This window comes from Cygnus olor, chromosome 2 (genome assembly GCF_009769625.2).
Source record: "Cygnus olor isolate bCygOlo1 chromosome 2, bCygOlo1.pri.v2, whole genome shotgun sequence".
NCBI classification, from domain to species: Eukaryota; Metazoa; Chordata; class Aves; order Anseriformes; family Anatidae; genus Cygnus; species Cygnus olor.
The window spans coordinates 105,517,282-105,543,377 of record NC_049170.1 but is presented as its reverse complement, the minus strand read 5'-3'; the positions used below and the strand labels follow the sequence as shown (position 1 = coordinate 105,543,377).

The window sequence follows — 26,096 nt, the reverse complement described above, 5'->3', positions numbered from 1 at the left end:
GTAAAAATATGATACTGTTTCTGTCAGTGACATCAGCTCAGGGTGTTTCTTAAACTTACTTTATTTTGAAAAATAAAAAAAAGGAATCATAACCTGTTTACGTCACTTCATGATTTTCAGATGATGTGTGAATGTTTATATATAGCAAAAATGATATGCAAGTGAGAAAGAAGCTCAGAAATGTGGGGGTGAGTTTTTTGGAGTCTGGGAAAGGGTGGAAATTTTCCAGATAATTTTTTATTAGTTAATATTTGAGGTATTGTGTATCACATCTTCATTCTGATCACATCAAAATTTAGGTGTTTGTATGGCCTGATGATTGCTGTAAATTTGTAGGTGACTGGTGTAAATTAAAGTGCGCAAAGTAAAAAAGTACCTGTAATTAATGAGTCTTGTAGTTCATGATACCCTAGGCATCATCATTTGCTTCTCTAATGCTCTAATTAGAATACTGTATCAAATATATATATGTATGGGTTTATTTTATATGTATATTAATAGGTGCAAATATTTGTATGTCTCTGTCTCTAAGGAAGAGTTCAGATGGAACAACTCTCTTCTGTTTTCTTTTGTTTTCATAGACATGTCACGATGTAGGTGTTTTTCTGCTTTCAGTCATAGTACGTTATTCCTGGTTCTCTTTGGTATGCTAAATATTTTTGGTAGATCTTGGTGACTTTGATCTGATAGAGGTCAGCCGCATGTATTTGCAAACCGAGTGCATCAGATGTCCCTAGTGATCTTCCATGTCGCCGTTTTCTTATGTTCCAGCTGAGGTTTCTTAAAGGACCTGACTCTTGACTTCTAGAAACTTCTAAATAGCTGTTTTGTAGAAGCCAGCACCCTTAAGAATATCTTAGTTTGGACATCTCATAATCTAAGATGCTATGGTCACAATTTACTTGTAAAATCTTATTTGTTTTATACTAACCGAAGGTAATATTTTATGTGTTGTTCCCCAGAAATGCTAATCAAAAAGCTTTAGCCCATCTTCTTTTATCAGCTGGAACGAATCTGGTGGCTCTGTCCTTTGAATGACCCAGGACAGGTGTTGCCAAATGTGGCCGCTGCTCTGAGTGGATGTTGTCCTGGGACAGAGAGCAGGTTGGGTCCAGGCAGAGCAGATAAATTCTTGGCATGCATCAGCATCATCCTGATCGCTTGTGTGTGCAGTGAGAGCCTTCAGCAGCTGAGGAGGAAAAAAGTGCTGAAGAACTTAGAGAAGAGAAAAGGGTTAAAACGAGTGTGAAAAGTTGGATCATGGTACTTGGTGTCTTGAAATGAAGCAGGATTTTTCTGGAAAGCTTTAGTCACCTGGGAAAGAAGGATTGGGTAGCTGTGTGGGAGGCAATTTGCAGGCAAGTGTACTCCTCTGCAGTAGATCGGTACATTTTAATGAGGTAAGTATATTTGCTCTGTTTTATAGGATTTGCTTTGGACTAAAAGTCTGGAAGTCGTTTTAAATAGACTGCTTTGAGATATAATGGTCAGGTGGCAATATTTGAAGCATATTATATGGAAGCCATGTATTTACAGCATATTTGTAGGGGCTTAGAAGCTGTGTTATTTTCACCAGAAGATTGCCTCTTTTCCAGAAGAGTTTTTAAGAGTAAATAAAGCTTGTATAAAGGATGTAAAAACAGAAGTGAAGTCAGAAACTGCTGTAGCTATTGAATTTCATTTGTTTATTTATGTACTTATTTACGACTGCAGCCATCTCTCAATTCATACCACCCTGTAGGAAAGGAAGCTTTCATGCTAGCATCCCTGACCTCTTCCCACCCCCATCCTGTAGGGCTGAATGGAGCCATTTTTTAGATGCAGGAGCAGTTCCCCTCGGGTATGGGAACGCCCACCACCGGTGGTGCTGGTGCATGGCGAGGAGGGGAAGGCAGCACCATGCTTGGTCCCCGGGGTCGGCAGCAAGGAAACCCCTCCGGGAGGGAGCGCTGAGGTTGTGCTCTGCCACACACACACCCATCCGAGCGGGAGGGACAGCTGAGTCCTCTTGCCCTGGGACCCTGCTGCTTACCCAGAGCACCTTCTTTCCAGTGAAAAGGCAATGCCTTTGTTTAGACGAAGGTGCCAGCAAACAAATGCATTCAGTTAATGAGCTAAATATCAACCCAGCAGAAGCTTCAAATTAGAAATGTGTTCCACATTTTCTGATGTTTATCATTTTGACTTTGCTCCACTTGTTTTGCCAATTCTTTTCTTTTTCTTGCAGCAGCTTTCTCTTTTACATTTGTCCATTGTGTCCTATTTATTTAGTTTGATAACTTGTCCTTTCTTGAGCTTGTTTTTGCTTTCTTTCTGCTGCAGGAACAGAGAGTTTATAATAGCCACAGCCTAACTTCAAAAGGTGGATCTGCAGTGTTTTAAACAATCATTACATAAGTTGTTAGAATAACAAAGACAAAATAAACATGTCCTCATCACGATGAAGAAATAATTCCAAGGGCAGTATAAGCATCTGCCAGTCTCCAGTGGTGATTCCTCTTTTCTTCCAAGACTTTCTGGTGAAGATTTTTCATGCCTGCTTTAGCATCTCCTTTTCTCCAAAGCTCAAAAACTTCTGAAAGAATGGATTTTTCTCTCTGTATATAATTGGGGGAAAGAAAGAAAAAAAATAAATGTCATTGGTTAATCAGGACCTCCCTAACAATGTTCAAAGCTTAACTAAAACTTTTCAGTACGAGCTTCTTGTGCTGTGCCTGAGAACACCAGCAGCTCACGAGAGGTTCCTGAGGAGCACAGCGTTACCTCTCATGGTACACCACAGAGGTGGGATTCAAGATAGGATACCCTTGCAGAGGAAGAGTAAAGTTACTGTGCTGCCAAGATATTTTGCTAGGAACTTTGTGGGTTTTTTTGAGAGTTTTTAATCCTAACAAGGTGGGCACGAGGCACTGGCAAACAGACAATTCGAGAAATTTAAGATATTTACCAACGGGGTTATGAAGTGAGTAGTGGTGCTGCTGCACCCGTTTTACACATAGCTAACTAGAACTGTGGAAAAGTGAAGTATTTTGTTAAGTTTAGCAAATTTGTGACTGACCAGAGGTCTTTGGTGATTTAGTAGCTGTGTTAAGGTGTTGAGAGGTTGCAGACAACTTCTGTGTTTAAGTTGACACGTACCTTTAACAATTCGGTTTGGAAGAAGAAAGACTCAGCCATATAATTACGGAAATTGCAGATTCTTTCATTTGTCTAACCATTCTTTGTTCAATTTGGGAAAGATCTGGTTGGAAAAACTCGGTTATGGTTTGGCTTTCCAGCAACAATTTAGCATAAAACAGACTCCCAGCTTTAAAAAGAGCTGGAGTGCATATGGCCCTATGGCCGGAGCTGTCGGGCAGAGTCCGACCCACCGTTGTGCGCCTGCAGGCTTCATACAGCTGAGCTACAGCCTCCCCATCACTCAGAAGGGCTGTGATTCCTCTTTCAAGTAATTCTGAAATAAGCTGGCTGGCACATAGTTCTGGGCTGGGTTGCTTGGGATAGCTAGGAAAAGCGTGTTGTGCCAGGCGGCTGCTCGGAGGAAGCGGTGTTGAGCAAAGGCTCTGAAATTCTTGCAATTAAATTATGTTGCATGAGAAAATACTGAACAGCGGAGAGTTGTGTTTTTCAGGAAAAGTTACACAATCTTTTTAAAGTTACAGACTGGTCTTTCTCTGAGAAGCTAGCAATTATAAGCTGAGCAGCTTTTTGTATCGCTTTCATGCCCTTTCCATGACAGAAACATAAATTCAGTTAAAAAATAAGTGGGCATGCTTCTAGGTAACGTTCGTACTTACAGTAAGTTTTACATATGGACTGCTCTGAATTTTGAAGACAGTCTTGATTACATAGCATGTACTGGAAATTGCCAGCAACCATATGTAGAGTATATTTTACTATATTTTTGCTAATAAATGTGTTTGTTTTTTTTTCCTTTTCTTCTTTAAAGGTGTAATTTCTCATTCCACAAAATTTCAAAGCAGAAGGGTTGGGCAAAGGAGCAAAAAATCTAGGCTGGGGGTTCAAAAGATTGAGAAATGTTCTCTTATTTGTTGTATTTCCAATTTCCAGGAATTCTTTGAACATGCAAAAAAGCTCTGGGATGATGAAGGTGTGAAGGCATGCTTCGAGAGGTCAAACGAATATCAACTGATTGACTGTGCACAGTAGTAAGTGTTTCTTTCTATGGAATTAATAGCCAAGAATGTAATCATTTCTAAAAAGTTTTGAAATATATTTATATTCTTTTAAGATCTGGGTGTTTGGCAATGCAGCAATTAACATCTTTTTTTCTCTGTGTAGCCTGAGCATGTATAGCAAAAGTAATTGATGGCTTTATCATAGTCTGCCTTTATTACACAACTAAATATTCTGCTTTAGATACTTAACAGCTAATAAAGGCTAATATGAAAGGAAAAATCAAATTAAATAAGTATCTGTATTCCATTTGAAAAATATCTACACAGAATAATTTCAGTTGAAACTATTAAGTTTTAAAAAGTTAGAACCAATCTAAGGAAAATGCTCTGTTTTAAAGTGTATGACTCAGTGCTGAAATACCTGTTTTTTCATATTTCACTAAAGCCTCTGAGATTTTTACCTAACAGAATGCATACCTGCTTTACTATTATGTCTCTAGTATATTCTCTGGGAGAAAATGATAAGCAGTATTTCGTTCAAGATAGTAATATGTTTGTTATTCTCTCTTTCATATAAATCAAGTCAAGCAGTACATGTGTCCATAACAGTAGTAATCCTTGAACAGGTTTGTCTGATTGGGAATGTTTGGAAAAGAGATATGCAGTAGATTGTGAAGGTGCAGATCATAAATACGTAGTACATTGATGAAAATAGATTAATCAGGAAGTACTACATTAACGTGCCAGGGCTACAAAACTCCGCTGTCCTTAGTAATAACCCAGCTCTGAATTAGACTTTGACCAAAAATACATATTTCATGTGAACTGCTATTGCGAAAATGTGTACTCTTACAGTTGCTATGTGATTTAGGGTTTTCAGAGAACACACTCCAGTGTGTTATGATTTGTCTAATTGGCAGTGTGGTCAGCAACAATACCACAAGTCTGTTGTAGCACTCAGTGTTTTGTTTTTCCGTCCTCTCTGCTCCCAGTGCCTAGGCTCAAGCAGAGAAAATGGGCTGTGTAGCTAAAGGAATTGTGTGCTTCTGCCACAATGGGGAATTTCGGTGCTGTGGGTTGTATTTTCTTTTCCCTTATTCCAGACTATTTTGGGGAAAGAGAAGGATCCAATAATGATTCATCAGCACATGGAAGCGAGGGAAAATTGCATATGTGTAGGAAATAACTCATTTGACCTCAATGGATTGAGCTTACCAAAGCTCAAGCATTTGCCTTGCAACAGTCTGGACAGGCAGTAGTTCTGTATAATACAAAAAAAAAAAGTTGTCCTAAATTGTGGTTGGTGGGTCTCCCCTCCACCCTTGCCCACTGCTACCATCGTGGTACAGATCTGAGCTATGCTTCCTGAGAAGTTGACTGTTCTACTGTATCTATTAATACACTCGAATAAGACCTCAGACCAGTAAAATAGAATAATAACATGTATTTAAAGTAAATGAATACAAAGCTTACTGAATACAAAGCTTACTGTAATGATCAGTAAAGACATGTATCTCCCAGTCCTGCTCTGGAAAAAGCGTATTTTAAAGGACCCAGCAAAGACACTGGATTATAGTATTAATGGCACTGTATTTTCCCTTAAAAAATGGTGCCTAACTACAGATTTCAATGAGAAGGCTGTTTCATGGTACGTCCAAAAATAAAACAAACATTGGGAAAAATGTGGATCTTGAATGAAGTCCACTCTTCTGAAACATAAAATTAAATCCCACTACTTTTTTTCGTAAAAGCTTGAAAGAAGATTATTGTTATTTTTTCTGTATATTTTCTCCATCTCTTCTAACTGGCTTTCTTTTTCTGTTGCCGAGGTCATTCACTATTGTACTTACTACAACACTTGCATAATCCTCCACCTTCAAGACAGTTTATGAAATAGTGTTTAATACTTAAATATCTTTTAAACACGTGTGCTTTATATTTTGTGATCTACCTGAAAATGTAATAGTTAAGCAACTTACCCACGTTTTCAAGTGTTCAGTCTTGGTATGGGGACTTGAAACTCAGGAATACTTGTGTCGTTGATCTGATCAAACAGCCTTTTCTTCACAGGTGTTGACGTTAATACAATGAAGTGTAATCTTAACAGAAAGAAGATACAAAAGATGCACCTAACTTTTATCTGCCCCTCCATCATTCCTTGAAAATTAAAATGGTACTAAGAGAGTCAGTGAAAATGAGATTTTCAAGCGGTTGTATATTTGCTGCATGCTTGTGTTTATGTATTGCACAGCAGTAGTTGCTTTACCAAGAACACCTCTGTGTTAACATTAGATGTTATTCAGAGTGCTGAGGTGAGGTCAGCCTTGTAGCTGAAGCAATTGAGACTGGGTTAGAAATACAATACTCACAAGCACAGATGTTTTCTTACGTGAGAACACTTATGTGAGAATACATGTGGAGAATACTGACAGTGAAGATGCTGTCCTTCTGGTTCAGTAGGTGTGGATGACATTTCTTTTAGAACCTGTCCGTGGTCATCTTTAATGGGTGAAGAAAAAAGGGGAAGGAGCATAATGCTGATACACATGCTTGCTGTGAGATTTTTAAATATCTACATTGTTTTCATTGCACAGGCTTTGGGACAAAGCATCTCAGGCCGTCAGCTAAACCCCAATCTTATACCTGTTAGCGCAGGAAGAACGTTATCAGTAGGCCACTACTAATTTCTCTGCTTAAAAAAAAGCAAAACAAGAAAACTCCCAACTTGCATTAAAAATATCGTTGGATTACAAGTTGTATTGCTGACTTAAAATACTGAAAAGCGTTATTAGTATATTATAAACTCAGCAACCCAACTTCCTGAATCTTAAATGAGTTACCAATACAGTGTATTTTAAAAGAGTTTAATTTGGCTACAATACTTAGCTTCTCTGTTTTTAAAACTTAACTTAATTTTCTTTATTACTCTGGGAAAAATATTTTTCTGGAAAGAGAGGTAGTAGGAAGACACAAAGGCAAATTCTTTATTTATATTGGGCCTGAAAGTTGCTTTTCTTTTATCTTTAATGCCTTTTTAAATTGCCAGGATACCGATCCTCCATGGAAGTGAGAATCAGGGCCTGTTTGTCGGGCCATTTTAATATTCTGATGTGAGTGCTGCATACATCTGCCCTTCTTAGTGTCATGCTAATACACAGTGTGGTATTTGTAGCAAATGTGAAACTGTGACTGAACAGGAGGTCAGACATTATGGTCTGACAAGGGTAGATGTATCATAACCAACAATCTGAATTGTTCTTCATCACTAACTACGAACATATTTACGTAATTCTTGTGGGGGTGGAGAATATCTGTTATCAAACTTTTTTTTCCTTAATGACCGTCATATATTTCTTAGAGAATAGTATCATAAAACTGGCAGGTTATTGTTATTATCCTGTCTTCTGATTTAGTGTTTCTTTGAAGCTAAGTTTCAAGTTTAATTTCAAAAATCATATTTAATTTTAAAAGTTGATTTCATTTCATTGTACCACCATTCAGCTTACCTAGATTTCAGCAGGTTGGTTTTGCTTATGATGATATTATTTTTGGTTACTTTGGTTATCTTTAAGCTACTTTAAACTGCTGAGATTATGTCTATATTCACATACTTTATATTCAGCAAGTTCTAGCTCTATAAGGGACTCTCAGATTGTGCTTTAGTGCTGTTTTAGCATTGAACTGTCTAGCGTATAAATTGTAGACCAAAATACCTTCATTAAAAATTTCTTGTCATTCTGGATCGGTTTCCTAAAAGCTAAATAGTTTTCTGTAAGATGAATACAACTCCTTTTTTTAAAATATTTTATTTTCTTCATACTTGTTGCTTACTGTCAAATTTTATTGTATCCATGGAAGGGAACTGCCAGCAAACTGCCTTGAATATAGAAGAGCTCAACAAAAACAAAGATCCAGTTATGGTGACCTTCATTTAAGAAAAGACAAAGATTTGATGAGTTGGTTATGTGTCTTCATAAATATGCTTGCATCTTTTAAGAAAATTAATGTCTGTGGCAATGAAGAAGTATAAAATTTTGTTTTACAATAACATACCATGAGGTAGAGTTACAGGTTGTTACTTCCTGTTTGGTAATATGCATGTAAGTGGGTTGACTTCATTCTAATGCTAGTTTTCTGCATTCAAAGTCCCTTTTCTTCACTGCCAACCATACTATGCACTAATTGGTGGCTTCTTTAGCAATCCCAGAAAAGCTCTTGCAGTTACATTTTGCTTGGAAATTGATACATGTGCACAATGACAGCAGTGAAGTTGAAGAATTCTGCAGATTGTCAGTCAGCATTGGGGAATATCGGGGACGGTCTGGTGACATACATGTGTTGTCTTGATAAAGTAAGAGTTGAGTTATCTTAGTTTTGGTTGCTCACATGTCAGTTTGCTCAGCTGACTGGGTAAAACGGGTTGCAGTGATGAGACATGAGGTGTGGGGATACTACAGCACTTAGGCGGTATCAGGGAGAGAGAGTGGTTTGTAGATCAGAAGAGAAGAATTAGGGAGAAAAAAACGCAAAAGCAGAAAATCTAATTCTTTTTCTAGGTCACACACAGTTTGCTCAAGGCGTCTTTTCAGGAAAAAAAAAAACTACTACTTTAAGGTTTACTGGAAGCTTCGAGAGTTTTATTTTGTCTCATTGCATTCACACAAAATAGCTGTGTGTGTGTGTGTGTGTACGCACGCGTGTGGGTGGCCCTAGCTGGAAAGGTTGTACTTTGCTCGCTGTGTTCCTCTTCTGAGGAACTAAACCAAGGGCTTAAGGGAACAGTGCCCTCAGCCAATAGTTTATCCCCATTTGACTACCAATCTTCTTTTCCTGATAAAAAACGCCGCTCCTGATACACTCAAGTGTGAAGGCCTAAACTGGTCTCTGTACCAACATTTGTGCTAATAAAACTTGATTATGCAAGTTCTCAGAAAAGCAAACACAAGGGATATGGACTTGGCCAAAGAAAATTGATTTTATATTTGAGCTAATATACGTGCAAAGGACACATCTCAAGTTCTCTTTCTTTGCAGTTATTCTGTCTGAGAAGGGTTTCAGCCTTTGAGGTTGGTTTCAGCCAACCTATGAGGCATCTATCCTGGTATTAGGTGAAGTAATTAAAAAAAGTTTTTTAAGTTGTTGTCCATCATCTCCTGAAGTGTGAAAACTTTTTCTTTTGTTTTCAGTCTCTCTTGAAACCAAGTTATATTTCTAGGTTACTGTGTTCTCTCCTAGATATAAGGCTTAATCATTAGTATGGACATAATCACTCCTCAATTCCCTCTTGCAGTATGAGGTCAAAAAGCCTTCGTTGTCATTATCTGTGTCTTTTGTCTAGCGTATCACTTCAGTCTTGTGTTGGTACGTACACAGGCTGCATTCATGCCTGTAAATAAATATATGCATTAGTGTAATTCTCATACCTTCACTTAGTGTGGCTTTGGGATTTGCTGTTTAATACTACTTCTAGGGATTTTCCTAGAATTGGCAGCTTCATACTCCAAATTGGATTCTGCTAAAGCTCTCACACGGAGAGGTCACAAACAGGCTGTGTTGACTCAGTGGCAGCTAAGTCCTTCCTGTGGTGCCTTCCCAAAACCAGTTTCCAATGATCCTGATCCACCCATAACACTGCTGTTGTCCTCAATATTAACCTTTTCAAGACCAAGGTCTTTATTAATTACTAATTCTGTCTCCTTTGAAAGTTCTGTATACAGTAATAACTACCAGTGTCTGTACGGCAGCAAGCAGCTTCTCTCTTCTGACAATGTGGGAGGCCTCAGCTTTGGTAGTTAAATAGCAGAACTGCTTCTTTTCTTTCATTTCTCCTTATCATTAGAGTATAGGAAGGAGATGCTTTCCATCATCTCAGCATTTTTGTTTGTTTTATAATCTTCACTGTATACAGGATTAAATCTAGGGATTATGCCCTCCTTTATGTATTTGTTCCCGTGCCTCCCCATCGTCATACACTGTTCAGTTCTAATTCAAGATCATTGAAACATGAGGAAAAATAGTGTCATGGGCACCCTTGAGATCTGAATTGAAATTTTGCTAAAAAATTCTACAAACTACTTAATATTTTACATAAAACTGTCAATGGTAATTGGCTGTATCAGTTAGTGACTGATTGTTGCAGCCCATCAAAGATTTTTGACATATCTCATATCATATGTCTTTGACAAAGTAGATAATGGAACTGAGTGCCTTCAGTTGAATTTGTATACTTTATGGCTTGTCCCAGGTTTCTTCATAGTACTGTGCTGTAGGAGTAATGCAGACAGTAGAGGTCACAGAAAGACACCTTTAAAAAAATTGAGACTTCCAAAGCTGAGGAGGGAATTCTGGTAGGAAAAATTACTTTTTAAGGAATTATATGTATGCTTAGAAGAAGTGTTGCAGCCTGTTGAAGTACTGAAATGCATTATCACTGCAAATCCGTTGGTAACCCACAGTGTTACAGGCAAAATTACATGTGCCTTTTATAGTGTTAAGAGCAGTGGCCTTTTGCATCTCTGTTCCTAAACCCATGCAGTTGCAGTCTTTGAACATACAAAAAGATGTCCAGCCACCTACCAAGCATCTCCCATTTGTGATGGTAACTGCTTATGAACCACCGGAATCAAAACTGTACATGAAGAAGGAAAAGGTGGTTGTGATACCGTAGTGAACACGTTGCTTGAAAATGATCCCATCTGTACATCCTCTGTGGCTCATTCCCTGTGGCATCTTCCCTGCCACTGGGGATTCCTGGAAAGGGGAAGGGACCACTGAGGGGACCTAGAAAATTTCCTCATCACTAACTTTCTCTGGGAAGACAGCCAGCATGAGACCAAACGAGTCTGACCTGGTGTGCTTGCATGCCGCATGACAAAGCTGCAACAGAAAATGTAAATGCAGTTACTGCTGAATAAGCAACTGGTGGTTTCAAATTTACATGGTTGTATTATCTGAGAAATCATTATCAATCAGCAATCTATTTCTGCACTGACAAGTAGCAACAATCAATGATCAGAGTACCTGCACCATCTAAGGAAGAGATGTTAAGGAGCTTAAGTCTTTCATTTTTGTCCCTGAAAGAGCAGTATGGTATCTGTGTGTTGTGACACCATTTGAAACAAAATCCAAAATGATTTCCTTTCCCCTGCCATCTCTGTGTTTGGATGCCCTGTTGCTCCGACATGCACCGCCTGCATGTTACGAGTCCTGCTGCCATGCTTTGCTCTTGTTCGGACCATGCTGACTGCACGTGGGAAACAGAAGCGCTCCTGCGAGGGAGTGCTCACATCCATCCTGGAGCTTGAAATACACAGCCTGGGGTTTGCAGAGCTCTTGTTGTGCTTTCTGATAGCTGCCTACTTTCAAGACACCTTGGTGCTTCTTCATGCGTGTCTTGAGAAAGTGAGAAGGCGTATTGAAAGGGAAGTGGACCGATGAAATATGGCTGCTGAAACCGTGTTTTTGTTGTGGAAAGGAAGAGAGCAGAGGGAGAGTGGGAAGGAGTAGCTGAAGGATTACGCAGGAGGAGAGAAGTCGCCTTGCATACCAATCAAAGAAACATGGCTGAAATCTTTTTGAAGTGCTTTAAGCACAGTTGTAACATTTATTTTCAAATGTAATAGAGTGTGAGTGTAGCTTCAGATTCATATTTGAAGCATGCTTTTAATTGGCAGGTCAGAACCAGAAGGTGTGAAACAACTCAGAACCCCCTTTCATCTTTGCTTTTTATCTTTAATAAATTTCCTTCATCATAATGAAATAATAAGTAAACGCAGGTCTTTGTATAGATTAAGGTAGACACACTGGTTATAAGCTAGATATATTTTTTAAACTAGTGATTCTTTTTAACCTTGGTAATGATTTATTAAGTATAGAACTTAATGTTTTTTACTTAAAGATGAAAAGTATTAATCAATGGTAAATGTTTCATTCCTCGTGTTACTGAAATTTTGATTGTGATACGTGTAAACTAGACTAATAATTTTCTTCCATTTAAAGTTCACTTCTGTTTATAGACAGCTCACTATGAGGATAGAGTTTCTTCCTTTTTCTTTATACAGCATCACTTTCAAACCATACAGAATTCAGTATATAAGTTAGAAGCAAATTGTCTTTGGTTAACTGATGAGCAGGTTTTCTCCACTTACCTGATTTAAACTATAAACTCTAACCAGACATAGAAAAAATGAGAGAGGTTATAATTATAGAGTAATTATTTTAGCCTTACTGATGAGCCTTCTAAAAGAGCTATTTGCCAGATAGGACAAAAGTCATTCTGGTGTGTGTTAGGCTTACATTTTTCACTGTTTACTAACTATCAGACCACACTCTTGAGAGGCAGAATTGTGGTTTCTTAAAATACACACTGGGAATTTTCTGAAATAACCATTTCATCTGTTGTGAATTTTTGTTGTCGTTCCCCTTTTTACCCTCACTCCTGAAAAAATACCATCAGACTTAACCAATTCTTTCTAATTTTATTAATAAAAATGTGACCATGATCATATAATACTATTATTTAGAAGTACAAAAATGTGGAAGAAGAAGCTGTTGTAGAAACTGCCAAAATACCTTTGTATTCCCAGTTTGCAGGAAGTAGCAGTATGAAAATACCGTTCCCCAATAGTATGGCATATGGGCATGCACCCACCTCTTTTAGCCACCTGAATTAACAAGTGATTTCTAGGATAAAAAGCAACGATATCTCTCAATTAAAAAATGAGAGAAAATAGGCTATATACACGGGACCTTCTCCATCTTCTAAATATTAATACGAAAAATTATTTTTCCTATTAGCTACTTATCATTGAAGAAGCATTTAAGCAGCCCGAGATGGGATGGTCAAACATTAAACTAAACTGTACATTTTCCCACGTGCTTCTGCATGCATGACAATGTTTTCTGCAGTGTTAGAATAGGCAGAAAGTTTGAAATGGTAAGGCAGAAAAACATAAAATATTCCTTAACCTTAACCTTAATTTGAAGTAGTAATATAGTTGTACTTCTTAAAAAAAAAAAAAAAAAACTCCTTTTACAGATAAATAAAATGTCCATATTAGAATTTAGGGTTATTTCATGTCTGGTCATCATAGAAGTATAGAAGTGATTGGTTTCACAAGAACTAGCAAAAAAAAATTCTTCTGATATGGATTTCCTTTGCCATACAGAATATCAGAAAGTTTTCTGTTACCCACTATGACAACATACGTAACTTTAAATGCAGCAGTATTAAGGTTTTCCTTCTTCCTCTGCATTTTAACATTTATGAAATAAGTCAGGTCTTCTTGCCTTGTTTTTCCAGACAAGAAGTGAATGGTTGCGCAAGGGGAGGTTTAGGTTGGATATTAGGAAAAAATTATTTACCGAAAGGGTTGTTAGGCATTGGAATGGGCTGCCCAGGGAAGTGGTTGAGTCACCATCCCCGGAGGTCTTTAAGAGACGTTTAGATGTAGAGCTTAGTGATACGGTTTAGTGGAGGACTTCGTAGTGTTAGGTCAGAGGTTGGACTAGATGGAGGTCTCTTCCAACCTAGATGATTCTGTGATTCTGTGTTAACTCCTCTCTGATACATTTTTGCCAAAGCAGTCATTGTAGTAAGAATCAGCTACAACCCTCAGAGAAAGCAGTCAGTAAGTATTGATGAGCATCGACTTTTGGAGTCTAAAGGCCAAGCAGAGTTTTGACAAACACATGAAAGTATCTGTTTTTGTTTTCATTTTTTAAGATGTTTTATTAAACATTCCTACTTTCTTTTCAAAATTACAGCAAAGCTGTCTTTTATTCTACCGAGGAAAGAGTTCTTTCCTCTCCGGTCAACAATATTTTTCTTTTTTTCCTGAAAGCCAGATGAATGCTGATTCCATGATTCTATGATTCTTATTTTTTTTCCAGACTCTTTGCACACACATTGTTATAGTAGGTGTGGAACATATTTCTCTGACAGAGCAACTCAACTTCATTTGGAAATAAAATCCACTAAGCAAAATAGAGGATTGCAGAGATCTGTCAGCTGAGCTCAACTGCATTTACTTTTCTGTGTTAGTATCCTGTATTTAACTTGGAGATATGTTTTTCCATATTCCTTCTGCAGAGTTAAACTGCAGACTTTCAGAGGCTTATATGCATTTACAATACAGACTTCAAGCACTTTCAGAGCCCGAGCAAAACCCGCTGAAGAGTCAACACAGTTAGCATCAGCCTCAGTGTGCATGCTCTCCAAGTGTTGATGTCCCTTAACCCAAAGAAAGAGCCTTCTGCTGTATGTGTTGTTAAGGGGGCTGTGTGTACTTTCTATCACAGCAAAGAGGATCTCTTAGAGGACAAGAAGCAAAGAGATGCAGGTACAGGATTTGAGTCAGTGAGCTGGCACAGTGGGCCTGTGTGTGACCGGTGAAAGTGGCCAGCATCTGGGATGTTGAGTGACGAGAAGGGACTTCATGGAATTGGTTTCATTAAGGGCTGTTTAGTTTGAATTTTGTGTATTATAAATAATATGAAGTACTTTTCAAATATAACAGTGTGAAATAATTTGGTTGTTAAAAAGCAGGCCTTTGAAAGTAACCTTGAAAGCTGATGTCTAGCTAGAGTACAGGTAACTACCAGTAGAGAGAAGCTTTAAAACTGGACATTTCCCTGGTACTGAACCAAGGAGAGAGTAAAACTCTTAGAGTAATCATGCTGATACAGCTTAGCTCTAGAAGCCTTTATTGTGAGTAACTGCTTGGTGTCAGTGTCACAAAACTTCTTCGAATGAAATAAAACTGCAACTGTTGGTTGTCTAGAATCTGCATGCAGGATTTATGAGTACATTTCAGAAGGAAGTTGTAGGTCATTCTGTCAGCTGTAGTGTTATTTATATGCTTTTCTTGGTTTAGGACTGTTCCAATGTATGCATGGGAGAAAGAGTAAAGTATGACCACAGCCAGCTTTATTATATTGCAGAGAACATTTAGAGTCACATATTTGTTCCACTTCTCCAGTTTCTGTCAATCAATAGGGAATTTAATTCGATCTGTTCGTGTACAATTCATTGTTGAATGTGTGCATCTTCTCGATGGAAAAGATCAGCTGGTTAAAGAATACTTTAGCCTATTAATAAGCTTATCATTATGTAACACAAATGCATTTTAAATTTTTCTGTGGGATTTTTTTTTTCACTGTGCTCCAAAGATAAGTGTGGTTTTTGTTCTGTTGCCTTAAACCTAACCTACTGCGAAACATTTGTTTACATAATATTATGTAATACAATAACTGTATAATAACTATAACACCTGTAAGTTGAATATTTAAAAAATAAGCAAGAGCAAAATTTAATGCCAGGTAATATGTGATGCTGTCAACTTACTTATAATTGGGGTGTGACTTTACTGAAGCTTTACATACATTTTTTCGCTTAGAGATGGTCAGCTTTTCTTTTTACAAGTAGACAATTTCACAACACAAGATAATGAAAGACCAAAAGTCATTTTTCTTCCATGAGGAAATATTCACTGACCAGACTCTGCGTACATGGGCTCCTCTGCACTTACATATGTGCCCAGCCTTGTTTATGTTAGGATCTACAAGAAGCCAGGGTTTGGGTGGTGGTGTTTTTCTAAATTAGTGCTACACCAACAGATTTGAAAAAAGAAAAATGGTGGAATGCAGAAGTTAAGAAATAAGAAAATACAATTAAGTTTATACTGTGTTGGAAAAATGTAGAGGCTAAGCCCCTGTGCTTAAAAAAGAAATTTTACACCTCAGACTAAACGAAGATGGAGTCTTCGTATTTATCAGTTTGGTTGTAATCCCAATTTTAAGGTAAGTCAGACTGGGAGACTAAGCAGTTTAACAGTGTCTTTTTACTTCTTGTAATTAAGTTAAATCTAATTTTGTTCCTTTTTAATACAAAACAATAATGATACTGCCAGATTTTTGAAAAAGTTTATTTGACTTAAGAGAAGCCATTTCAATTGTGTCTATTGTAGAAGTATTCTTTCTGATTTAATTAGAAATGTTTGTTATAATGGTGGGTTTTTACACAAAGTTTTATTTGAGCATAAATTAAGCAGTGGAGAAGAAAATATGTGTAATATCTGTCAGTAGACTTCCTGTGTAATTGACCAAATAATTGTCTTCCAGAACAAAATTTTTAAATGTTAATTTGTTCTAGAACTAGTTCAAAAATTACTGTTTTCTTTATTTTGCTCCCTTGAAAATTCCTCAATTTGTAATCGAAAAAGATGATCTTAAGCAGTTACCATACTTCACTGCCAAACATGAAAAGATGAATCTTGAAATCAGTTGTCTTGGTTTTCTGAGAAGGGTTTTCAGATTTAGTCTCCTTTCATGAACATTGCCAGGGAGCTTGAGGGATATATTTTTATTTTTCAAATATTTTATCACAGAAATGAATTGTACTGAATATCCAGATAACGTTTTAGTACATTTTTCTAACTGAAGATTGCTGACACATTTAATACATTTCTTGACTCGCTGCCTTCAGCTCCTTCCTTTTTTTTTTTTTTTTTTTTTGGCTGTATAAAAGAAGGCTTCCATACCTTTCCTCTGGTATAAAAGAAAGTGTTTGGAGTTGGGAAAATCTGCATTCTGGACATTAGCATTCTGCAAGCGTGATGATACAGATACATCATCTATTTCCAAACACTTTGTGAAGAAATGTAATGATCAGCATGGCTGTAATTTCTTGGACTTACATACTGGCACAGCTATGTCAGACTTGCAGTTGCTTACACTACTATATCAAATTATCAAAAAATAGGTTGTTAATGAGCAGCAGAGTGTCAGAGTGAGGAAAGAGTGCTGTAACCACTAGGGTTTGTTCTATTTAGGGAATACAGAAGCAAGCTGTGGTAGTAAAGGGACGTCTTTATCCAGTATAACTTCTGTCTTCATTGAGTTTGTTGGCATGTTGCCTCACATTGTAAGGATCTTAGAAACTTTTTTTTTGATAAATTTACCATATACTAGATTTTCTCCACTAACATATTGGATTCTGTTTTGAAAAGCTTTTGTATAAAGAAACAGATGCCAGTTAACAAACATTTACTACATTGTACGAAATTGGCAAGCCTGGTTATGAAGCAATCACAGTAAACTATAGCTCTCTATATCAGCATTGTTACTGCTGTTAAAAAAAAAGGGGAGGAAGACAAATGTAGTCACTAGTTTTTTCTCCAGTTTCATTTTCTGTTAAGACATGCATGGAGGTCTTTTGTTTTTGTTTTTTTCCCTGCTTTAACTTGCATTATGCACTGGTTGCTCACCTCACCTCATGCTCTCTAGTTGGTAGGCAGCTGATGTTTGTAGGATTGTCACTGCAAGGTGAGAGGGAAGAGATTGTGGTGCAGAGGGAATGCAGAGTGCACGTCAATTCCATGAGTTCCAAACAACACAGTCAACAGTTGAGGTTTTTGACCTGATAGTACTTTAAAAGTAATCATCGTCAAATTACCTTATGAAAAACTGGCAAGGGTGAGACCTCTATTAAAGCTTATTCAGAGAAATTGATAGCATATTTATAAATACTGTACCTTTGGCAGGGAGCTCATCATAATATACAATATGTTGAAAGAATGATTATATGATGATTAAAACTGATTTTAGGAATGTTCTTACATAAGTTGTAAACAAGTCATACCAATTTAGAGTGTGGAAAAGAAGAAGAAAAGATTGTAGGTGGGTGAAGATAATAAATAGAGGGTTCCCAAGTAAGGTAAAAATAATAAAGCACTAAGTATTTTTAGGCAGGATTGAAGAGTCTTAAAGCATTGGACCTTGCTAGTAGTCTCTTACGTCTGTTCTATGAAGACATAATTCTAAACGTAGGAGATTGCACTGTGACAGGCTTTTTAAGCTATGTCCTGATGGAAATGAACAGAATGGACATGGAAAACAAACAAACAAACAAAAATACCTAAAATCCTGAAAACAACTAAAGAAAACTTTGCTAGATAGATCTGTTTCCACATCGTATGAAGAACACAATGCAGATAAATGTTCAGAAACATGAGTAAATACACTGCTGCATTCTGAGCAGCTTGTAAGCCTGGCTAAAACACAGAGTAAGTGAGGTTAGCATTGTTATTGTGAAGTTATCATTGACTTAAAGGAGACCATGAAAACTGAAATATAGAAGGAAATGCATTTAATGACAAATAAAGAGTATTCAGAAAAAATATTAACATTCTGAAGACATTCTGTGAATTTTAGAAAGGGAATAACTGAAAGGCCATTCCAAAGTATTTAATCTTCTGAACCCTTCAGAGCATGTGATGAGTTTAAAACAAGTGTTTTTCTCCCCAAGCAAGACTTGTTTCATCTCATCTGGCCTCGCTGTTCCAGAAGATGGTTATCTTCTGCAGTAGCTGCGAGAAGCACAACTAAACTTCTTTCTGGAGGAAAAACAGAAAAGACTTTCCCAGTGGAAGGTCTCACTTTTATTCTGCCTTTCATCAGACTGACTGTAGTCGTCTTACTTTGGGGACCTCAGAGTACTGGGGAGAGGTTCTTCTAACAGGTGTGTTACTGTCCTCTTTGTCTTGAGACATAAGCCCACCTCAAAAAAATGGGCAAGAACACTTTGTATCTTTCTGTACCTTGTCAGAAGTCCCTGAAAACCTGGGAAAGAGACTAGGCCTTCAGAAGACGTGCTTGCTTTCTGCAGCCCCTTGCAAATTACAAATTACCAATGTTTCTCCGTTTTCTCTCTCAAACTAGAGACAGAGGCATGTCTTGTTGTCACACTGCTTTGGAGAGATTTCAACATAAAACCTACTTATATTCTGCAGTGTATAAAGGACTACAGTATCACGTTACCCGTATGCAACAGTTATTGCAGCACTGGCTGAAAGTCTTCTGAGCAAAATCCTGCATGCGTAGGATTGCATTTGCATTGCCCTTTTGCTCTGTTCCAGCGCACAGATCGCTGACTTACTTGTGGTCTTGATTTGAATTACAACCGGATCTCTTTTTGTTTGCCGACATTTGTATTTCCCTTTCTTCTCTCCACTTGCTAATAGTATCTGCAGATCCATTTCTTTGCTTTACCTCATTTGTTTGTTCGTTGTTTTATTCTTGGCAGATTGGTCATTTGCCATGACATGGATCTCTGTGCTCTTGAGATAGATAGGTAATGTGTCCGCTTGGTCAACAGTGAGGTTCACCTGTCTACTTGGATACGTAAAGTTGGCTCGTTTTACCTACTATTTATTCCCAAGCTTCCTTTGACTTTTTAAAATGATTTTATGCTTTACTATTTAATGTAATTTCCAGAGGCAGAATACAGGGGTGTTTATTCAAAAACTGTCATGTATCTGTAAAGACTAGAAAGCACTGTAGCATTTTTCAATCAACTGAAGTCTTTGCATTTACATACTGAAGGAAGTTCTTATCTCTATTTTCCTACTGTATCCTGTTAGCGAACAGACCATTATCTGACCCATCAGATCTAAACGTGAAATTACCTTTATATTGTCTAATTCAATTATATTTTTCTACTGTTCATAATACGTGTTTTTTTTTTTTCTCTAGAAGTGTCCTAATTGAAGTCTGCTTTTTACGTAATTCATACTGTGGTAATTCTGCTTTATCCAGATATGTGGCTGCTTCTCCATACCTTGTGATGAAGGAATAGTGTCATATGTGGCGATTTGCTCAATAAGTGCTAGATATAGGCTTGCATGACAGAGAGAGCACTGTTTCCAGAGGAACCACAAAAACAAGTATAGAAAGGCAGGAAAAAAAATCAAAAGGAAAAAGAAGGGGAAAAAAAAAAAAGACTTATTTTCATTTTAGAACAAATTCAGCGATACAGTCAGTATTCCATGCATTTTGAAATGATTCTGCTTCCTACTAGGAGTCAGCCATAAATCCAGTAGGGAAATAATGGCAGCTGAAAACCGTTGTGAGTGTTGTGAGCATTTGCAAACCCTTAACCATATCCCTGAGAGGATTCAGTGCAGTGCATCTTGGTACTCTCAGCATATGCTGCAGATTGTTTTCCACACAACAGTTCATAACCTAGTGGCAGAGAAGACCCCAAGATCTTTATGATGCCACCTCACTTGTAAGGTAAGCAATACGTGCTCATTCTGATGTTATCAGACAAAACATACCAACAGGAGAAGAAAGGGGAGAAATCACCGTTTCATTCAGAACAGTTTTCATTTTTTTACTAAATTGATTCTTGCACTGTGATTCTCAAGTGAAAAGAACTCATCAGGAACCCGCACTGAAGTATGCTGGAAATTCCCAAACGTCGCATAGTGTGCATAAATATTCAAGCTATTCACAATTTGAATATTACTTTTTATATGCATTTCTGCTTCTATTGTTGTATAGTTTAAAAGTAATTAGGTAATATCACTTTTTCTCAGAGGTTGATGACAACCTTGGAGAAATACAGTAACAAGTAGAGCCTGGTTTCAGTAAAGAAACTTCCTAGAACCGTAATACCTTTAAATATTTATTTAAGTGTGAAATGCTCTTTTTTCTGTACGTAGCTACCTTTTCAATCGAAAGGATCGTTTCTTCTCCAGTTGTATGTCCTCAGCTGAAATTCTCAAATCCTATAGTAGCCAGCTGGATTAAGTACTTTAGCTTTTTTTCTGAGGAATTTGAGGAGTCCTTATTTGTTCCTCTGTCACTAAAAGGTGAAATAATCAAATCCTAGTTGCTTCCCAAAGTGAAAGCAAAGAGGGCATTGAAATAAATCATCTGTTTGCTATGTGCTCGAGACCAATAAGGACTGTGAAGGAAAGAAAATATATGGAATTATATTAACCCTCAGGCTAAGAACAATAACAGCAACAAAAATGCTCAGCATTGACAGTGGAAGATTTTGAGCAACAGGGAATGTGACAGTGGATTGTGTGTGGCATGATGGGGGTGGCTGGCCGTGGAGAAGAGTTGCTTCCTCTTATCCCCAGCTCTTCCACTGCCTTCTTTGTTCCGTGATGGGACCCCCAGTTGGCTTTTGCATGCAAGCCCTGTAGCTGCTCACACGTTTAAATTCAAGAAGTTTGTCAAAGCATTGCTCCTCTGGATTAAATGTTGCAGGTACCCATTCAGTACCTTACTCATCTCCATCTTCTTCAGTGCTCTGAGCAACAAGCGACCTCCCAGTTGCAATTTCCTGCACTGAAAATAACATTTTTACATGTATGCAGTTGTATGAGGAAGAGTGTATTTATTACATATGTGCAGGTAGTTCGGAAGATTTCTCCCCCGAGTCATGTCTTCCAGATCTGCTACTAACTTGGGAAGGTAAGGGGGCTCTGGAAATAAGCTGCTTTCCTTCCTCCTCCCTACCTCGCTGCTGCACTAAATGCCAATCTGCCTTTTCATCCCTCATTTTGCCTTCCAGTCCCCTATGCCACTTCCCCTGCACTGATGCCTCCCTGAAGCACTGTTTCGACTCTACTTCATAAATATTCCACAGGTTATTTCGGGTGGTGGTTTCCAGAGGAGTGTGCTGAGCTGTGGTATAAAGCCAAATCTGCAGCTTCATACTGGAGTCAGATAATGCCAGAGACATTATGCAGACTTTGAAACTAAGTGTGCCAGTCTAGTATTATGCATATTCCTAGAATATCTTAAGCAGCAGTGTCCCTTCGTTTCAAGAACAACAACAAAAAAATCCTTGCAGGTCACTGCATGACTTTCTGTCTTTGTGCAAGATTAAATTAGAGGTAAATTGGTTTGGGTTTCTTGGAATGACCGTGCTTATGTTGCATTGTATTCTGTTCAGAAAACTCAAGGCTGGTTTTTGCTCTGACAGTGTAAATTGTCTGATTGTGTTAAGATAAAACAGTATAGAAGCTGCTTTTTTTGCTAATCTTATTTGACCGTCAGTTTTACAGCAGACTTGGTGGTAAACCCATTTAGTACAGTTATACAGGTTTGGGGATCCTTTGGCTATCTTATTTGTAATATCCAGTCCTGTTTGAAGAGTGGGACTAAATTCAAAGCATTCCTCCTCTTTTTTTTTTCTTTTTTTTTCTTTTTTTTTTCTTTTTTCAATCCCGTTCCCTCTCTTTTGGAAATCGTGGCATGTTGCTTTGTCTTTATCTTGTTAGTTCGAGCTAGAGTTAGATGCATTTCTAAGGATCAGTCTGAACCTGCAGTACAATGCACAGAGATCTGAATGGCTTGTTGTCAGCACCAGTTGAAGATGCTGTGACAAATCAGCAGAGGAGTGGGGCGAGGAATCAGTTTACAGCTAGGACAACTACAATGGCAGTTGTATTGGGAAATCAATGTTCTCTTGGTGGTGTTTTTTTTTTATTATTATTATTTTTATTGCCCAAATGTCAGTGTTTCTCAATAGCTTGCTCATATGAATAGGAGTCCAGGGAATTCTCCATGTCCAAATCATAGAACATGTGCTATTGTTTGCATTCTCTTCAATTTCTGAGCTGCTTACAGCAGGCTGTAATCATGTATCATGCTGGTTTTTGGTCTGTTATGCATTATTTCAGTTTCTTCTGACTTTTGTCTTCTTTATTTACACAGAGGAAGCAAAAGGGCAAACTTCATCAGGAAAAAAGTGCTTAGAGTCATAGCTTTACTCTGGAGAATGCATTATCTGTTTTGGCCTTGGGGTAGTTTATCCCTGTGTTTCAGTTTACCCATCTGTGAGAAAAGGTGTAGTGCCTTCCTTAAGACCTTGTAAAACCTGTTCCGATGTTTGACATTAAAGGTTGTTCTGCAGGAGTCATAGGTTTTTTTCGGTACAATGCAGTCATAAGTATTGGCTTGTCTTTCCAATCGCTGTGAAATAATTGTTAGTGCTGCTCTTTGCCAAAGACATCATTATTCTGTCTAGAAAGTATCAGGACAGCTTCATTACTTCCTGGAAAGTGTTTGGTGTGGTACAGGTACAGGTCTGGTCCTTCTCAATTCTCTTTGTACAGCACATCAAATGAACTCTGCTCATGCAGCTATAGATGAGATCAAATTATACGTTTGGGAGAACTCATAATAATCAGATTTAGCATAAGTAAATATGGCCAGAATCTTGTAGTTCCACAGTGTACTTTAAATGAGTTTTTATTTTAACACTGCAAATGTTTTCAAGTTTTTAGAAAAAGTACTTACGCTGGCATTCATGATAGGACTCATGATAGACAACGTAATCTACGATGCATAGGCTGTTGCAAGATCCCCCGAACAAGAGGGGGAAAAATCAGATATTATTTAGGAATGTTTTTTCCTAACTAGCTCAACTCTTTGTCCACACTGGGAAAATCCACCACTTTGGAAAATGGTCAGCCAACAGCTTTGTCTTTAAAGTGCATAAGAGCCAGTGTAAAACGTGAGTGATTCAAATGTCATTAACTACCACTTTCCCTGTCTATACTGCCAGTAAAATTGTGTTCAGTGTGTTTTTACTGTGTTTCAAGTGTAGACAAAATCCAAGTAGTTCCTCATGAAACCTGTACACCAAAGAGCTTTTAAACTTGGTGAGTCTATGACCAACGTAAATGCTTTATAGGACTGTCAGGGACAATGTAGATATTATGTAGATATTTTCCAATAATGACCTCGAGACTTACTTGCTGTAGACTATGTAAAATCAACATAATACAGCCACAGTTAGGAATCTTTGCTCCCCTCAGTAGACAGATGTCTTCATGAAGGATGCTTGAAAGGAGCCAAGCTAGATGATAGGAATGCACCCGTGTGTGCTTAACTGAGTGACGAATATTGTCTTCCAAAGGCTACCCGTTAGCTAGTTAAAGCCCTATTTCAGAAGTATCAGGGAAGGTGGTAAAACGGTATAGCCACTGCATCTCTTAGAAGAGTTAGTCTTGTGGCTGTTTGCCATGGATTTCCAGTGATCCAGCAAGCCTGGAGAGAAAGTGACCATTCAGAGCTCTGAATTGTTAGATCCAGTAATTTGCCCCTCAAAACGAACAACACTGTATAATCTGCGGTCATTGCATTTAGAATAGATGCAGGAAGGCGTCTCTTGTTTTAATACATAGAGTGCAGGTCGTAGGTGTTTGAACTGAGTGTCCTTTTGTAGGACTGACTGCTAAGATTATATATGCTGTTCGGTATCCTGTTGATTAAACGATACTACAATTTCATCTGCCATCTGTCCATTTTAGGCTTGCTAAGCAATAGACCCCGATGGACTGTGCTTTACAGAAGGGCTTGCCCTTTTCTGAAATGTTATAGTGGAAAAGGATTGTGAAAAGAGTCACCCCCTTTATCAAATATGGCTATATTGGTACAAGGTCTCTTCCTAAAACACTTTTCCAGAGAGGGTCTTTCTAGTGCTGACAAGGCCTTAGAAAATCATACTCGGTGATCTCCCCCACCCACAAGCTGTGGTGGAAACAACTTCTTGTATTCTTTACAGCGATGCAGCCATCATGTGTCCTTGCTTCACGCAGCCAGAGCAGCTGTGCTCTCACGTCCAGCTGTTTGCACCATCTACTGCAGATGGTACAAAAAAATCTCCTTGGAGTTAGAGGAGAAGAAAGAGAGGACTTGCAGAAAGAAAAGAGCCTTTTCATAAGCGTTAGAAAGCCTATCACTAAAGCACAAATGATTTTCTGTGCTTTTTAGTTCAGAAATATCGTTTCCTTAAGCTGGCTCAGTCTTCTTTACATTTTTTTTATTAGGCCCCTTGTTTGAGCTGACCTTTTAAAAACTTCTTTTGAGTAGCTTTGATTTTTATAGAGGAATCCATTAAGGGGTAAGAATACAAATAGCATAGGGCTTCACTGCCATACAATATTTCATCCTCTTAAAATAATTATTTTCTTTCAGTTGCTTTTGTTGGTAGTTGAAACCTGCTAGGAAAAGATCTACATATTTTATTTGTGATACACTAGAACTGGGAAAGTAAGCAGTAAATAATGATAACAACTCTTAACATAAACTTATTTTCCACTGGTGAGGCTTATACTTTTTTTCTTTGTCACGCAGTGAGGAGTCCCAATGTAGATCATGTCTGCATTTAAGGTTTGCATGTGGACAGCTTCCAGACTTGTCACCAGCTTTACAACCGGCCTTGCTATTTTTGCTGTGGATTTTCCAGCTGATACTAGAGACACTGCCCATCTACTGGCTGATCTGTGCGTGTCGCAGCTAGTCCTCCAAAATTGACTAATTTCTGCAAATTCAAGGGTACCTCTTCTAGAATAAATTCTGAGGGCCAAGAAGTATAGCAAAAACAGTCATATACTTGAATTATACAGCAGCTCTTTACAGGAATTACTGATTGCACATGGCAGAGTTGCACAGACCAACATCTGCGTAATTCACAAGTATACAATGTTTTTGTTCAATAATTGCTTATCAGTGCAAAGATCAGCCCCAAATTACAGTAAAAAATAACCTTTTCTGGGTTGAGGAAGGCCAAAACCAGTCAAATTTCAAATCACTTCCCAAACCCCTTCCCCACCCATTCTGGTGCAGGTGGTGGGATGACCTGTGGCAGACCTTTAAAGTTTCACATGTAGGTAGATTTTGGTCTCTGTTTCTCCCCACACTTGAGCCCAAGGCATGGAATTGCAGTAGATAAAGCCTTTCGCTAGCCCCAGAAGGAGAAGGGTGGTTGAATACATCTCTGTATCCCTTTGCTTCGTCGGCCTCAACTCTGCAGCACATGTCCAGATGGCCACAGGGCCTATTTTGCAGCTACAAGCTAAATCTCACAGCAAGCAACTTCCTTCCATCAGTTAAGAACATGCATAAAAATACAGAATTCTTTCCTAGAAAAAAAAAATAACTGAAAACTTTTCTTCTGGGAAACACTACTTCACACGGCAGCTGGGAGAATGCTCCCTTTCTTTTTGTGTAGGGCAGCCAAAAATTGTGGTCCTAAAAAGGCTGTAATATATGAGAAAGTACGAGCCTAGACGTATCGAATATGAAAGATCAGGATTGTTTTCTCTTCCTCTTCATGCCTTGTGTATGAACTGAGATGGCAATGGGTGAGAA

General features: G+C 38.0%; 1 protein-coding gene across 5 annotated transcripts in view; it reads left to right on the top strand.

Moving 5' to 3' along the window:
• GNAL (G protein subunit alpha L) overlaps window positions 1-26,096 on the top strand; it is a 197,419-nt gene that overhangs the window by 130,920 nt on the left and 40,403 nt on the right. For all 5 annotated transcript variants that reach the window (XM_040549970.1, XM_040549975.1, XM_040549973.1 and 2 more), the window contains one exon: window positions 4,072-4,169. In XM_040549970.1, the coding sequence (XP_040405904.1) occupies window positions 4,072-4,169 (98 nt within the window). The remainder of the gene's footprint in view (window positions 1-4,071; window positions 4,170-26,096) is intronic.